Genomic DNA, 14,041 nt, shown 5'->3' on the forward strand with positions numbered 1-14,041 from the left:
GACATGTGCATGTAGCAGATCTGTGTGTGTGACACTTGCACATAGCAAAGCTGTGTGTGTGTAAAATGTGCATGTGGCAGAGCTGTGTGCGTAACGTGCATGTAGGAGAGCTGTGTGTGTGATGTGCGTTTAGCAGAGCTATGTCTGTACTACGCACATGTAGCAGTGCTGCGTCTGTGTGTGGGTGATGTGCATGTAACAGAGCTGTGTATGTGTGTGATGTGCATGTAGCAGAGCTGTGTGTGACGTACATGTAGCAGAGTTGTGTGTGATGTGCATGAAACAGCTGTATGTAGCAAAACTGTATGCATGACATGCATGTAGTAGAGCTTTGTGCATGTGACGTGCATGTAGCAGAGCTGTGTGTAACGTGCGTGTAGCAGAGCTGTGTGTGTGTGACGTGCATGTAGCAGAGCTGTGTGTGTGTCTGACGTGCATGCAGCAGAGATGTATGTGTGACGTGCATGCAGTATACAAGGAAAGAACTTATGCTTCCATTCCTGTGGAATCTATTTTTACCTTTGGCTCAAAAAGCGAAAAATAAATAAATAAAAACTGCATCAAAAACTCCATTTTTAGGCCTATATAATTTTTTTCCTGTATTTTTAAAAAAGCAATGTATGCACAAATTTCCAGGTTTAATATGGTTTTGACTGTGTTTTTATTTAGTATCATATTGTGCATGCATTTTCCAGGTGTTTTTGAAGTTCTATATGAAAACCTTTAGAGAAAAACACCGGATAAAACATCATATAGTATGTAGTGTATACTGTATCGTGATCAAAACACAGAAAATGCTACAGGCACAACAGAATCAAAACACTGGTTCCAGGCAATTTCATATTTCTTTACAGACTTTAAACTAACACCTCACTGCAGAATGCTTTGAAAGCACTGATTTTCGGGGGTTGTGGGGGGGTGGGCTTGAAATATAAGCCCTACCCCGAAAATCATTCCTAACTGAAAAAGAAAAAATTAACTCAACTATAAGAGCCATCCGCCTCTTCTCTCCATCCCCGGCAGTGTTGTTCTGTCACAGCACTCAGCCAATCAGAGGCAGTGCTTTCTGGAGGCAGGGATTTTTCCCCAGAAGACAGAACAATGCTGCCAGGGACAGAAAGAAGAGACGGACAGCTCTTGTAGGTGAGTTTTTTTTTTAAACTTTTTGTTTTACAGCTAGGGATGATTTTCAGGGTAGGAATTATATTCCAAGCTCCTCCTGAAAATCATTGCTCCAGGGCATGCCTTCATCACATTGCTTTCAATGGGGCGGCAGCAGCGCGGATCCCATTGAAAACAATGGGATAGCTTTACGGACCTCTGCCACAGCTGTGACAATGTAAATAGTAGGTTCCACAGCAGCACCTCTTTACAGGCTATATACACCGATTATGGCAAGCGTGTGCACGTTCACCAACCAGGGTCGGATGCTCTTCCCCCACAATGATCCATGTAAAGCAAAATGCGACACAGCTGTGACAGATGTGGCAGGGATTCCTTAATACCCGCGGTCCCTGTGGGAATGAAGGAATTCCCTGCCATAGCTGTCACAGCTGTGTTAGGGGAGCGCAATGTACTCCCTATGTTTTCATAGCAGTGCTGGCCCCATTGAAAGCAATGGGATAGCATCGCGGACCTCTGCCACAGCTGTAGCAAGGGATTCCTTCATCCCCGCAGTCCCCACGTTTTTTTCCCTTACTACTTTTGCACTATGGAACACCCAACTTGCCATATTCTGAGAGCCATAATTTTATTTTCCCATCAATAGAACTGTTTGAGGGCTTGATTTTTGTACAATGAGTTTATGTCTCCATTTATATTATTTTGGGGTAGACACAGCTTTTTGAACGCTTCTGAGCCAGGATACCAGTTCTACACAGTTACCTCCAGTGATCACAGGTGACATCTTCTCTGATTGGTGACATCTGTCTTTGTTTTTCTTCTCTTTCTGGGCCAAGACCGCCATCACCAGCTACAACTCATCTTTGCACACTCTTGCCATCCTGCCACTACTCACAATGCCCCTCTCAGTAACTCCCTCATAGTAAATAATACCCCTCTATGGCCACTTTTAGTTATACTGCCCTCTCTGTGGCCCCTATTAGTTATGCTGATCCCTTGTGGCCCATCTTAATTATGCTAACCCCCATGGCCCATCTTATAGTGTGGCCCTTCTTATTTGTAGTGCCATCCCCCATCATCCAGTCCCATATAAAAGCCACATTCTTCTTCTCCTCCATAATACAGTTCCATGCAAAAAATGATGCAGTCCATAATACAGTCCCTTGTGAAAAAAAACCTCAACATCCCCCTTACCTTATGCCCCTCAATATACCCCTCCAACATACAGTCCCATGTAAAACATTTCCCGTTCTCCATTCAGAAGATTTAATATACAGTCCCATATAACATCTTTTATCCTCTCTTCTGCCCCAACCAACATACTGTACATTCCCATGTAAGATCCTCCCTCCCTTCCTGTTGCCAGTACACACATGTAGATGAGCACTGTCTTGCCTCCTGCTATGAGAAACATCATAGCTTTGCTCCTCCCCAACCCGACTCCTGTTCTCAAGATCACTGAAAGTCCAGAGTTGGGGAAGGAGCAAAGCTACGAAGTGTCAGGTCATGTCAGAAGGTGTTAGGGTTTCTGCTGGGATCTGTGGTACTACATGGGGTTCCAGCTGCTCCGCCTCACAGCTGGGGGGTTGATTGTGCTAGCAGGGGGTGGATTTCTCCAGTCAGCCAGTCCCCCAGGTCTTAGCCTCCTGTGTGTTAGGTGCCTGCATCTATAGATGCCCCTGTTTAAGGGGGAGGTACTGTTAGAGTTTGCTGCTGGGATCTGTTGTACTACATGGGTTATCAGCAGCATAGCTTCACAGGTGGTGTTGATTGAGCTGGCTGGGTGTGGATTGCTCCAGCCAGCCAATCCCCAAGGTCAGTTGCTCATATATACCAGCTCCTCTGCTAGAGGCTGCTGGCCTTTTCTCTGTTTGTTCCGTGTGTTTAGTGTGAATGGTGTCATGCTTCTGTGTGTCTGTGCATGTGGCTGGACATGATGTGTCTGTGCAGCATTCAGGATGTTCAATGTGAACAGTGTCATGCTCCTGCATGTCTGCGGCTCTCCCTATGTGTGGTGTGAACTGTGTCTTTCTGTGGGTCCTTTATCGTCTAGAGGGAAGTGGTTCCCTGGGTTCCAGCATGGAGTTGTCCCTGTCGGGATGGTCGCCCCGCATTGTAGGCAGGTTTCCTGGGGTTAGTTGTGTCGTAGAACCTTCCTGTTTTTGGAACCACGGCTTACTCAATTAGGAATGATCACACCCTTCCAGATTGATTGATAAGGTATCGGACAGTGCACTGTCTCCCAGAAGAAACTCAGTCTGACCCAAGTTCAAGAAAAAGTAACTTCCTGTTTATTCTTGGAGTGTAACAAAGCTTTATAAGGCACATCAAACACAGCCCTTTTGGGGCAGGCAAGAATTACATAGACACAATGTGTTGATTGATTATTGGATAAGCGTTTTCCTTCATCCGGTCATCTGGTATTGCCTGTCACGTGGTGGCACTCTGGAGAGTGGAATGGGCTGTCTCGCCCCACGTGTGTCAAACCGATATGATTGGAAACTATTTCATGAATTAGTAATTGCATAGACCGCCCATGTTATTTGCATCTGTTTCCAGTAAAATCGCTGGGGTATTTTTGCGGTAATCAAAAAACGGTAGTCCGTCTCGGATGCGGTTGATTGTCTGATTCCTAGTTCCGTATTAGTGCATGCAGCTGGACAGTCAAATATATTTATACATGTTGGTTACGGCTAAATTGCTAACTTTCATCTTTGTCAGCAGAGTTATGAAAAACAGATATTTCATATAAGCATTGCCTCATACTATTGTGTAACTGTGTATTGTGTACGTACACTTCTATAGCTGAATCAAACCAGAGTTAACGCATTTGAATTAACAATTCCCCGTAAGGCCCCAAATCCCAATACACAAAGATTTATATACTGGGATTGCCATCACAGACCCCCCTTGAAACTATCTGTTTCACCAAACTCGCCCTGCTCCATCCCACCCCCACTGCTGACTCTAGACTTGTAAGGTGTTGTAGACTGGAGCCATTGCTCTCATGGGGGTGTAGGATGGGTCAACATCATCGTATTCTGGATCTGTGATGACGACATTGGCATTGACAGTGGGCCTACTGCCGGACATCATAGAGAAACAGGTGGACCAGGTAGACACCAGGGCCGGGATACACTGTATGCAACAACAAACAGAAATTAGAACCATTACAATGGCAACAAAAACAGTTAGTATTTTCTTCATCAGAGTAAATCCAAACCAGGACCCTGTCAACCAGTCAAACCACCCCTGGTCCGCCCCTTGTTTGATACTGGTGGCTAGATCTCTCAGGCGGTTGATCTGTTGATGGATTGACGCAGAGTTGTCAGAGAGGTTAAAACAACACATCCCTTCAAACTCTTCGCACCCATGGTTCATGGTCATAAGGATGTAATCAATGGTGGCTCTGTTCTGTAGGGCGGCTCTTCGTATGTTTTGTACATCTAAGAGTAGTAGGTCCAGTGCCTGGGATGTGGCATTTAGGCCCTTTACCATGTCACAAGCTAAACCGTTAATCACTCTTGTGTTATGCTGGGCTAATGCGGGGGTGCCTAGAATGCTGAGAGCTAGTGCTGTGTGCTCTGAGAAACTCAGTAGAGTGGGTGGTCCTACACAGTTATCGGCCAGGCCGTGGATGTCCCTCCGATCCCTAAGTGAGGATGTGGGTGCCGGGGGGTCTGGCTTCTGATACATAAGGATACTTAGACGGGACAATGCACACGGTCCTCCTGTAATGTTGGCGGGGATATATGTGTATGTTAAATTGCCACAGGACAGGACCCATCCTACTGGTAGTTTGACATGTCTGGTGTGGCTGGGACTCCGAACTACTTTTCCACAAGACATGGTAGTCACTATCTTTTGACATTGTTCTTCAGTACGGGAGCAAAGTATTTGGGAATCACTAGTGACCACTTGGCCCCTCTCACATTTCCCAATGTACCGTGGATTACATGTAAAGTTATAACATACCTCAGCCTGTGAGACATTTCTGACCTGGAACTCAGTCATATTGGACCAGTCAGCGTGTTCTATAGCCTCACAGTAGGGACAATACTCATATATGTTAATGAAGGTGTTATCTTGTATCACATCGCCTTCCCCCACATCATCATCATCATGTACCATTGCATAAATTGATCTCAATACATTTACTGGAGTGGGAACGGCCAGTAGGCAAGCTTGTAGAATATCTTCCCCGCTCCTTAATTTAGGCATGCACATATTAGTTATATTGATAACATCTCTGGCTAAATACTCCCACATATTGATATGGCTTTCCCTCACTAGTTTAGCCTGCTGCTTCTGGTTCTTCACTGAGGTACCCTTTCCGTCCCACATTACCAGACCCCCACATAGGAGAAGTATTATGATAACTTGACCTAAATATTTCATGATGAGTCGTCCTTCTGAGATGGAGCTTTCTTGCAGTGGCTTGCGTGGATCCAGGTAGGCTTCCCCTCTAGTTTCACCGAGGTGGCAGTGGTCAACAACACCTGGAATGGACCGTCGAATCTTGGCTCAAGAGAGTTTTTCCTCAGAAACTTCTTTACATACACCCAATCTCCGGGCTGTATGGAATGGGTGCCTGTGTCCTGGTCTGGGTCTGGAATGGAAGAGAAGACTCGTGCATGGACTTTAGTTATTTCTTTGGCGAGTGATATAACATACTTAGTCAGAACATCAGAGTGCAATTGTAACTGCTGGGGGAAATAACACCCTAGTCTGGGGACGGTCCCGAAAAGAATTTCATAAGGTGACAACTTATGTTTTCCCCTTGGTGTGTACCTCACGCTATACAGTGCTATGGGGAGGATTTCTGGCCAGGGCATGCCAGTTTCTCGTGACATTTTAAGTATTTTTGTTTTCAAGGTACCGTTCAGTCTCTCTACCTTACCACTACTCTGGGGGTGGTAGGGTGTGTGAAACAAAAGACTGCTGCCCAACGCCTGCCATATCTCCTTGGTGACGTTGGCGGTAAACGCTGGACCTTGATCACTTTCGATGACTTCAGGTATTCCGAAACGGCAAATTAACTCAGTCATGAGTTTCTTAGCCGTACTTTTGGCAGTCATATTTGTACTTGGGTATCCCTCTGCCCACCCAGAGAAAACATCCACCACTATTAGAGCGTATTCAAAGCGTCCTGATTTCGGCATCTGGATGTGGTCAATCTGGATCCGTTGGAATGGATACAGTGGCTTGGCCAGGTGTTTTCTTGGTGTCTCCTCCATTTTTCCTGGATTACATTGGGCGCAAATGGTGCAAGCTCTGCAGTACTTGTCCACCAACGTTGTGATGCCAGGCGCCAGGTAATATTTCTGGATCAATGCGTTCATGAGCATCTTGGACAAATGGGTTGGGCCATGTGCCCACTGTACCACTGCTGGGTAGAAGCTTCTAGGCAAGCATGGGCGGCCTGCCAGCGCAAACAATCCCTGTTCGTCCTTTTTCGCTCCCTTTTTCGTCCATTCTTCTTTTTCTTCCTTGGTTGCTCTCTTTTGTGCTTCTGTAAGGTAGTCCGGTCGTATCTTCTCATCCACACTGACCATCATGGACGGGTCTGGTCCCTCCATTGATTCCACCCCAACCGGTAGGGCTTCCACCTGAATTCCAATTCTTCCAAACTCCCCCCTTGCAGCTCTTTTTGCTGCTTGATCCGCTGTATGATTACCAACGGCCTCTTCAGTGTTCTTCTTGCTGTGAGCTTTCACTTTCAGTACGGCCACCTTCCGTGGCAGTTGGAGGGCATCCAGCAGGTGCCTGATGGCTTGATGATGCTTGACTGGGGTGCCTGCAGCTGTGAGGAATCCTCTAACTTTCCAGATCATCCCGAAGTCGTGTGCCACTCCATGAGCGTACCGTGAATCTGTGTAGATGTTGGCTGTATGATCCTGGGCCACCTCACACGCCCGTGTGAGGGCCTGTAGTTCGGCTTCCTGTGCTGATACAGTAGGAGGGAGTTGTTGAGCTTGGATTATTTTCGTGGAGGTGGTAACTGCGTAACCGGTATGGTACCGACCCATCTCATCGGCGAATCTGGAGCCGTCCACGAAGAGTGTGTAGTCTACGGGTTCCAGTGGTTTGTCATAGACTGATGGTAGATGAGAGATTTCCTGTTGCATCATCTTGACGCAGTCATGTGAAGGGCGTGGAATGTCGTAGTAGGAGACGGAACCATTCGGTTTTTCCTCTCCATCGTTTCCATTCTCCTCTTCGCCTTCCCCCTGAAGAATTGGAAGGAGGGTGGAAGGGTTGAGGACATTACAACGCTGTAGGGTGACATTCTCCGGAATCAACAGTGAGCATTGCAAGCGTAGATGCCTTGCTGCTGATAGATGTTTCGGCTGTGTCTGGTTGAGTACGGCGGCAATGTCATGCGGAGCCAGGACAGTCAGAGGGTAACCCAGCACGAGATCTGAGGTCTTGTCCAGCAGGACATGGGCTGCAAAGACTGCCCGTAGGCAGGAAGGTCCTGCTCTTGCCACTGGGTCGAGTCTGGCTGAGAAGTAGCCGATGGGTCGCGATTTTCCAGCATGTTTCTGAGTAAGGACACCTGATGCGTGTCCTTGATTCTCGGACACAAACAGAGCAAATGGTTTGTCGTAGTCTGGTAGTCCCAATGCAGGTGCTTTAGAGATCAGGTCCTTAAGTGTGCTGAAATTTCTTGTCGAGTCTTCAGAGAGTGCACACGGGGCCTTGGCCTTTCCTCCTTCTTCACCGATCCTTCTGACATCTTCGTACAGGGGTTGCATCAGCAAAGAGGCCTCTGGAATCCAGGCTCTGCAGTACGAGATCAGTCCCAGGAAAGCTTGAAGGGCCTTTTCAGATCTGGGAAGCGGCACTTGTTGAATGGCGGTGATCCGGTCTTCTGTCAAGTGTCGTACTCCTTGGGAAATGCAGTGGCCAAGGAAGATGACGGTTGTGCAGCACCATTGTAACTTGGATTCTGACACCTTACATCCCTGATATGCCAGATAGCACAGAAGATTTTCAGAGGAGGAGGAGGCCGTGTCCAGATCGTCTGCGCAAAGTAACAGGTCGTCCACATATTGGAGTAAGACCACTGTGGGGTGTCCCTCCATCCATGGGTTTAGAATCAGAGACATTGCTTTGGCAAATTGGCTGGGTGAATTCTGTGCACCCTGAGGCATTACAGTCCATGTAAGTTGGCCTCCGTTGTGCGTGAACGCAAATAAATATTGGCATGATGCGTCTAATGGGACTCCAAAAAAAGCGTTTGCCATATCTATCACTGTGAAGTACTTCGCTGTTGGCGGAATTCCAGACAGTAGCGTGTGTGGATTCGGCACCAGAGGAGTTTCCAATACGGTAGCTTGGTTCACTGCCCGTAGATCTTGAACCATACGGTATTTGGTTGGTTCGCCCTTCGGTGTCTTCTTCTTCACCGGGAACAACGGGGTGTTGCATGGCGACTCACATCGCACAAGGGCTCCGTTCTGGATCAGCAACTTAATCTGTTCGTCGATGGCTAGCGACACTGAGTGCTTCAGTGGATATTGTGGTCTTCTTGGGAATGGCATTCCAGGCTTCATCCTCACCATCACTGGTGGAACTCTCAGACGACCAATGTCCTCAGGTCCTTTTGACCACAGTGTATCAGGGATTCTTGCTTTCACTTCATCTGGTATTGTCTTTCGAACTTCCTGACAGGTCATGAGGAATGGTTCTGAGGCAAGTGTCATATGGTCATCTTCAGATAGCGGGGAGGTAACCGTTATGCCACCGTCTTCGGTGTAGGCAATTGTAGCTTGAAGTCTTGATAGAAGGTCGGCTCCCAGTAGGTTGAGTGGTGAGGTCTTGTGGACCACAAATCTAGCCAGGATGTTCTGTATGCCGACAGGAAGTGGCTTGCTTAGTGGGTTTTCAGACGGCCTTCCCCCTACTCCTACGGTCAATATGGTCTTATCATCCAGCAGGTGCTTGAAGGGGAAATCGTCAGCACGAATGATGCTCCTGGCTGCACCAGTGTCCAGTAGGAAGGTAATTGGATTCCCTGCAATAGAGAGAGTCACTTGGGCTTGGGGTCCGGTATTATCTATTGCAGGGTTCTGTAAAGAGGCCATACTGGAGACTGGCTTGCCTGCGTCCTATTGGGACGGGCCATGGTAGGATACCGGTGGTGGTGGTGGTGGTAAGTCATCAGAAGATGTTGGTCCGTGTTGTCTTCTGGCCTGATTTGTTGGTCCGTGTTGTCCTGGTGGTGCACGGCAGTCTCTCTTGTAATGCCCTGTTTTGTTACATCTAAAACATCTTCTTGGCTCATCCTGACTACGATTGTGTGGAGCTCCCATCGCCACCATCACAGGGGTAGGTCCATTTCCTGCTACTCCCTTTGCGACTGGTAGTAGGACATCGATAGCCAGGATCTTGTATTCTGGCTTTGCCGCCATCAGTCCTTTCCTTACTGGGTCCCGTAAACCGGAAACAAAAGCAGCGGAAAGCATCAATTGGTGTGTTCTGATTTGTGATGAGAATCCGAGATCGTCAAAGAGTTGAATGAGGCGACCATAAAACTTGTCCACAGATTCCCCTTTATCTTGGGTCACGTCCTGCAGTGTGATAGCTTGATCCGCCAACCTGTCTTGCGCCCAGGCCTTCACTTGCTTGCAGAATTCCCTTCCGGAAACATATGTTGTCTCTGGAGTAGCATTCTCACTTGTTGGATCAAGGGATTTCTGGATGACCGGCCAATACGTATCTCCGGCCTTCACCTCCGTCAAGGCCTGTAGATCCTTCCAGGTGGCTGAATAATTACGTTGGTACTGGACCAACTTCCTGAAGAAAGGCATGGGTTGCTTTTCTGGATCTGGTAATCCCGCCTGGAGGGTAGTGGCCTGGCTTGGAGTGAAGCTGACGTATAGGAGCGGGGCGTCTGCCGGTACGAAGGGCATCCTGTGTGGTGCCAGCTGAGGCGTGATCTGTGGTGCCAGTGATTGATGTTCATCTTGTGTGAGGGAGTCTTGCGATCCATAAGGGTCATCTCCTTGTGGAGACATGAAATGGACTTTAGGAGTAGATGTATTGGGCGGTGCAAAGTTAAGTTGTTCTTGTATACTCGTGCGAGCTGCTGGGTTTTTCCGTAAGCTGGGCTTCGTTAGCGAGAATTGTTCTTCTGCTCCCCCTGAAGTCGCCGTCGCTGAGCGATGTTTTGGCCTTGCACCATATTCCTTGTTTGCCAATATGCCGTCCCGGCGGCGCACCATCTTCACAGGGGGGGGTCGGCCTCGGAACTTCTCTCCAGACCTGGTGACTCCTATTACTTCATCCTCCTCACTCTCTGTCCATTGATCTCCATCTTCCTCCCTGGGTTGCAGGGGAAGGAGTGGGGGTGGATCAGAGCCTCCCTGAGCTCCACCTTCCCTTGTAACAGGTCCTGCGTTCAGCTGCTCCTCTGTAATTGGCTGGTCTGGGAACAGAGGGACAGCTTGTCTTTGTGCTTGTAATGCTTGAGGATCTATCACTGGATATAGTGGAGACATGGCAGGTGTTTTGCATCTCTGAAGTGTAGCAATATGGCTGCCTTCATGGGTGGACAGCTGGGTACTAGGCCTCTGGGGTGTACCAAGATGGCCCCCGTATGGAGTGGGTGGCAGTGCCCTAGGCCTCTGAGGTGTCTTAAGATGGCTGCCAGAGGAAGTGGTCATTGAGGAAGTGGCTGTGGAACGCATATTGGAATGCCTAGTGTTTCCTGCGACATCATCACAGGAAACTGCAGTGTTGAAACGCACGGCAGCTCCGGATACAGGAACCGCCTGCTCAGCGTTGAATACAGGAAGTGTGGGCTCATTTACACTTCCGTCTGGGCGCGGGGAGCCACATCCCAGACAGGTCTCTCTCTGCCTGGGGTTTTGCACTCCACAGACTAGGCACATCCAATATGGTAAGTTACCTGAATGCATGGGAGGTGCTGACGGATGTGTAAGAAGTGGGTTCACAGCATTTGCATGATACACATAACGTTTGTATTTCCCTCCCTCTCCCTGCACCGCCTCGCCCCACCCGTCTCTATTTAACGTCTTCGAGACCCGATACCATCCTTCTGCAGCTGTGAGCAAATTTTTATCCTGCAACAAGCCACGCCTATCTTTTAACAAAACTCGCCAGGCCTCCGGCTGAAGTCGCCCATCCCAGCATGCAATCTTCCGTATCTGCGGCCACTTATTTGAGCATTGCTTGCCTTCTCTTTCGGCTACTAAATCCCGTGCCAGCCTCCCGTTATTATTGCTTGATTCATTCCCCATTCTTAAGTCCGTATTTTTAGGCGTCTGGCTGGGACCTGTAGTACTAATAGATTCTAAACTAGCACTTCCTCTTTTCTCCCCCTCTGCAGGGCTTCCCCCCCCCTCTCTCTCTCTCTAGCAGGAGGATATTTTCTATTTCAGCGACACTACACCCAACCTGCTTCCCATGTCCATTAACCTCTGTCGCCCCCAATACCCTACAACGAGGAGGTGGAATCCCTACCTATCTCAGGAGGGGGACATGGGCGTCTCGTGTGTTTTTTTTTTCCGAGAAACCCACAACCCTCACCTGTACGGGTTGGCACTTCGTAAAGCGTCCCCCCGCTCGTTCCTATGGCCGCCTACACTTTCCCTAGGCGAACGGGAGGTTAATTGACTGATATGACTACGGAGCAGGTGTATGCCAGCAGCGTGCGTAGTTAGCGCTAACTGTGCCGGCTGGGATCGCGTCGTAGTCTAGACAAGAGACAAGCGGTGCGGTACTATAAATATCTCGTCCTTAGGTCACTGATCCGGAACAGTGATGGTCAAGACTATTTCTAGTTTCTAGCTTCTAGGGGCCTTTTTTGTTGTTTTTTTATTCCTTTCCCTAAGTGCGATGTGTAATTCAGGAGCTGAGTGTCAGAATGACTTCCTCTTTTTCTCTGCAGCGCTGATCCCCCGTTTATCCGGGTGCCCCCTCCCTTTCCCTTCTTCTGATAACAGACTACAGTTTAACCCTATATCACAGATCTAACTTTAAATCTATGCAATATACAGACAGACTATTTCTATATGAGATGCAAGCAGGATTAACTCTACACGATATATAAACACTCTTAATTCTATGCAAGGCTTATCTTATGCAATGAAATGTGGATCTATGCAATGGATGAGCAGAACCATTCAGATTGTAATTGCTTATACTCTACTGTTACCTAATTTAGCAATAGTAATTGTTAGTACTGTCCATTACAGTTATTGTACACATCAGAGAGTCAGTGGTAGCAGTGATTATTTGGATTTCCACATCTCAGAGGGGGATGCAAAAACTGTCCTTGATACAACAGGTGTTGCATTCCAATCTCAAATACGGCAGTCAGGTCTAAAATTCTAGGAGTAACGCTAGATACCGGACACAGTATGTCCCGTCCTAGAACCTCACAGAGTTCTACTGCTACACAGTTCAACAATCTACCTTCAGCCAGAGGGATCCACTCATGCACGTTTAAACGATAAACAAATATTTGTGGTCCATCACCCTCGAGCAGTGGCCCGTAACCACAACGGTGGGGGGGGTACGGATCGCTCTGATTACAGATCTCCCATCCAAGTGTACTTATTGTCAATAACAATCCTTTTTTGCAATTCGGGCAAGACATGTGTGGTATTCTCATACCATAGACAAACAGACAAATAGACGGAGCACCAGTACGGCTGGTTTGGTCTAAACTACCCCTCGGGATACTGTCTGGCAGGCCCCCCTCCTAGGTCTATTACCAGACTTTACCGGAACAGCGGTGCCTGTCCAGACGTTTGACCGTTTCCTGACTCTAAGGTTTTAGACACCAAACCTGACCCGAGCAAGGACCTCCTAGTCAAACTACCACGTCAGGCCCCCCTGACTCTAAGGTTTTAGACACCAAACCTGACCGAGCAGGGGCCCCTGCGGGGACTTCCTCTCCCTTAAAGCAATTCACTGACCTTGCCAACCGACCAGTACTCTCAAAACGACAGGCATGTAATCATTCCTCTATATCTTATAACAGGTTCTTTCCACGTGATCGAGACTTAAAGAAGTACCTGTTGTATGGCTCCAAAGTGTCCGGCCTAGGCACAACACAGGCAAACCTGAACCTAGCCACACAGGTATAGATAATTGATTTATCTTACCGTGTTCTTTGGTGGGCCCACTAGATCCAAGGTTGTCTGTCCGGTGCCTTGTGTCCGGGCTTCTTTGGATCCTAATCGATCACGCTGCCCGCATTCTCCACCAGATGTCGTAGAACCTTCCTGTTTTTGGAACCACGGCTTACTCAATTAGGAATGATCACACCCTTCCAGATTGATTGATAAGGTATCGGACAGTGCACTGTCTCCCAGAAGAAACTCAGTCTGACCCAAGTTCAAGAAAAAGTAACTTCCTGTTTATTCTTGGAGTGTAACAAAGCTTTATAAGGCACATCAAACACAGCCCTTTTGGGGCAGGCAAGAATTACATAGACACAATGTGTTGATTGATTATTGGATAAGCGTTTTCCTTCATCCGGTCATCTGGTATTGCCTGTCACGTGGTGGCACTCTGGAGAGTGGAATGGGCTGTCTCGCCCCACGTGTGTCAAACCGATATGATTGGAAACTATTTCATGAATTAGTAATTGCATAGACCGCCCATGTTATTTGCATCTGTTTCCAGTAAAATCGCTGGGGTATTTTTGCGGTAATCAAAAAACGGTAGTCCGTCTCGGATGCGGTTGATTGTCTGATTCCTAGTTCCGTATTAGTGCATGCAGCTGGACAGTCAAATATATTTATACATGTTGGTTACGGCTAAATTGCTAACTTTCATCTTTGTCAGCAGAGTTATGAAAAACAGATATTTCATATAAGCATTGCCTCATACTATTGTGTAACTGTGTATTGTGTACGTACACTTCTATAGCTGAATCAAA

General features: G+C 47.8%; 1 protein-coding gene across 1 annotated transcript; it reads right to left on the reverse strand.

Annotated features, from left to right (window-relative positions):
* Window positions 1–3,530: 3,530 nt before the first annotated feature.
* LOC136611703 (uncharacterized) lies at window positions 3,531–13,618 on the reverse strand. The gene is made up of 2 exons (XM_066591490.1): window positions 13,263–13,618; window positions 3,531–5,731 (listed from the first exon to the last, which is right to left on the reverse strand). The coding sequence occupies exon 2, from the start codon at window positions 5,518–5,520 to the stop codon at window positions 4,090–4,092; it is 1,431 nt and encodes a 476-aa protein (XP_066447587.1). The 5' UTR covers window positions 5,521–5,731; window positions 13,263–13,618; the 3' UTR covers window positions 3,531–4,089.
* Between the last annotated feature and the right edge of the window lie 423 nt (window positions 13,619–14,041).

The sequence above is a fragment of the Eleutherodactylus coqui genome, chromosome 2 (genome assembly GCF_035609145.1).
Source record: "Eleutherodactylus coqui strain aEleCoq1 chromosome 2, aEleCoq1.hap1, whole genome shotgun sequence".
Lineage (NCBI taxonomy): Eukaryota > Metazoa > Chordata > Amphibia > Anura > Eleutherodactylidae > Eleutherodactylus > Eleutherodactylus coqui.

Coding starts and splice junctions, on each gene's coding strand:
- LOC136611703 (XM_066591490.1), bottom strand. CDS start 5,520: ATGAAATATTTAGGTCAAGTTATCATAATACTTCTCCTATGTGGGGGT.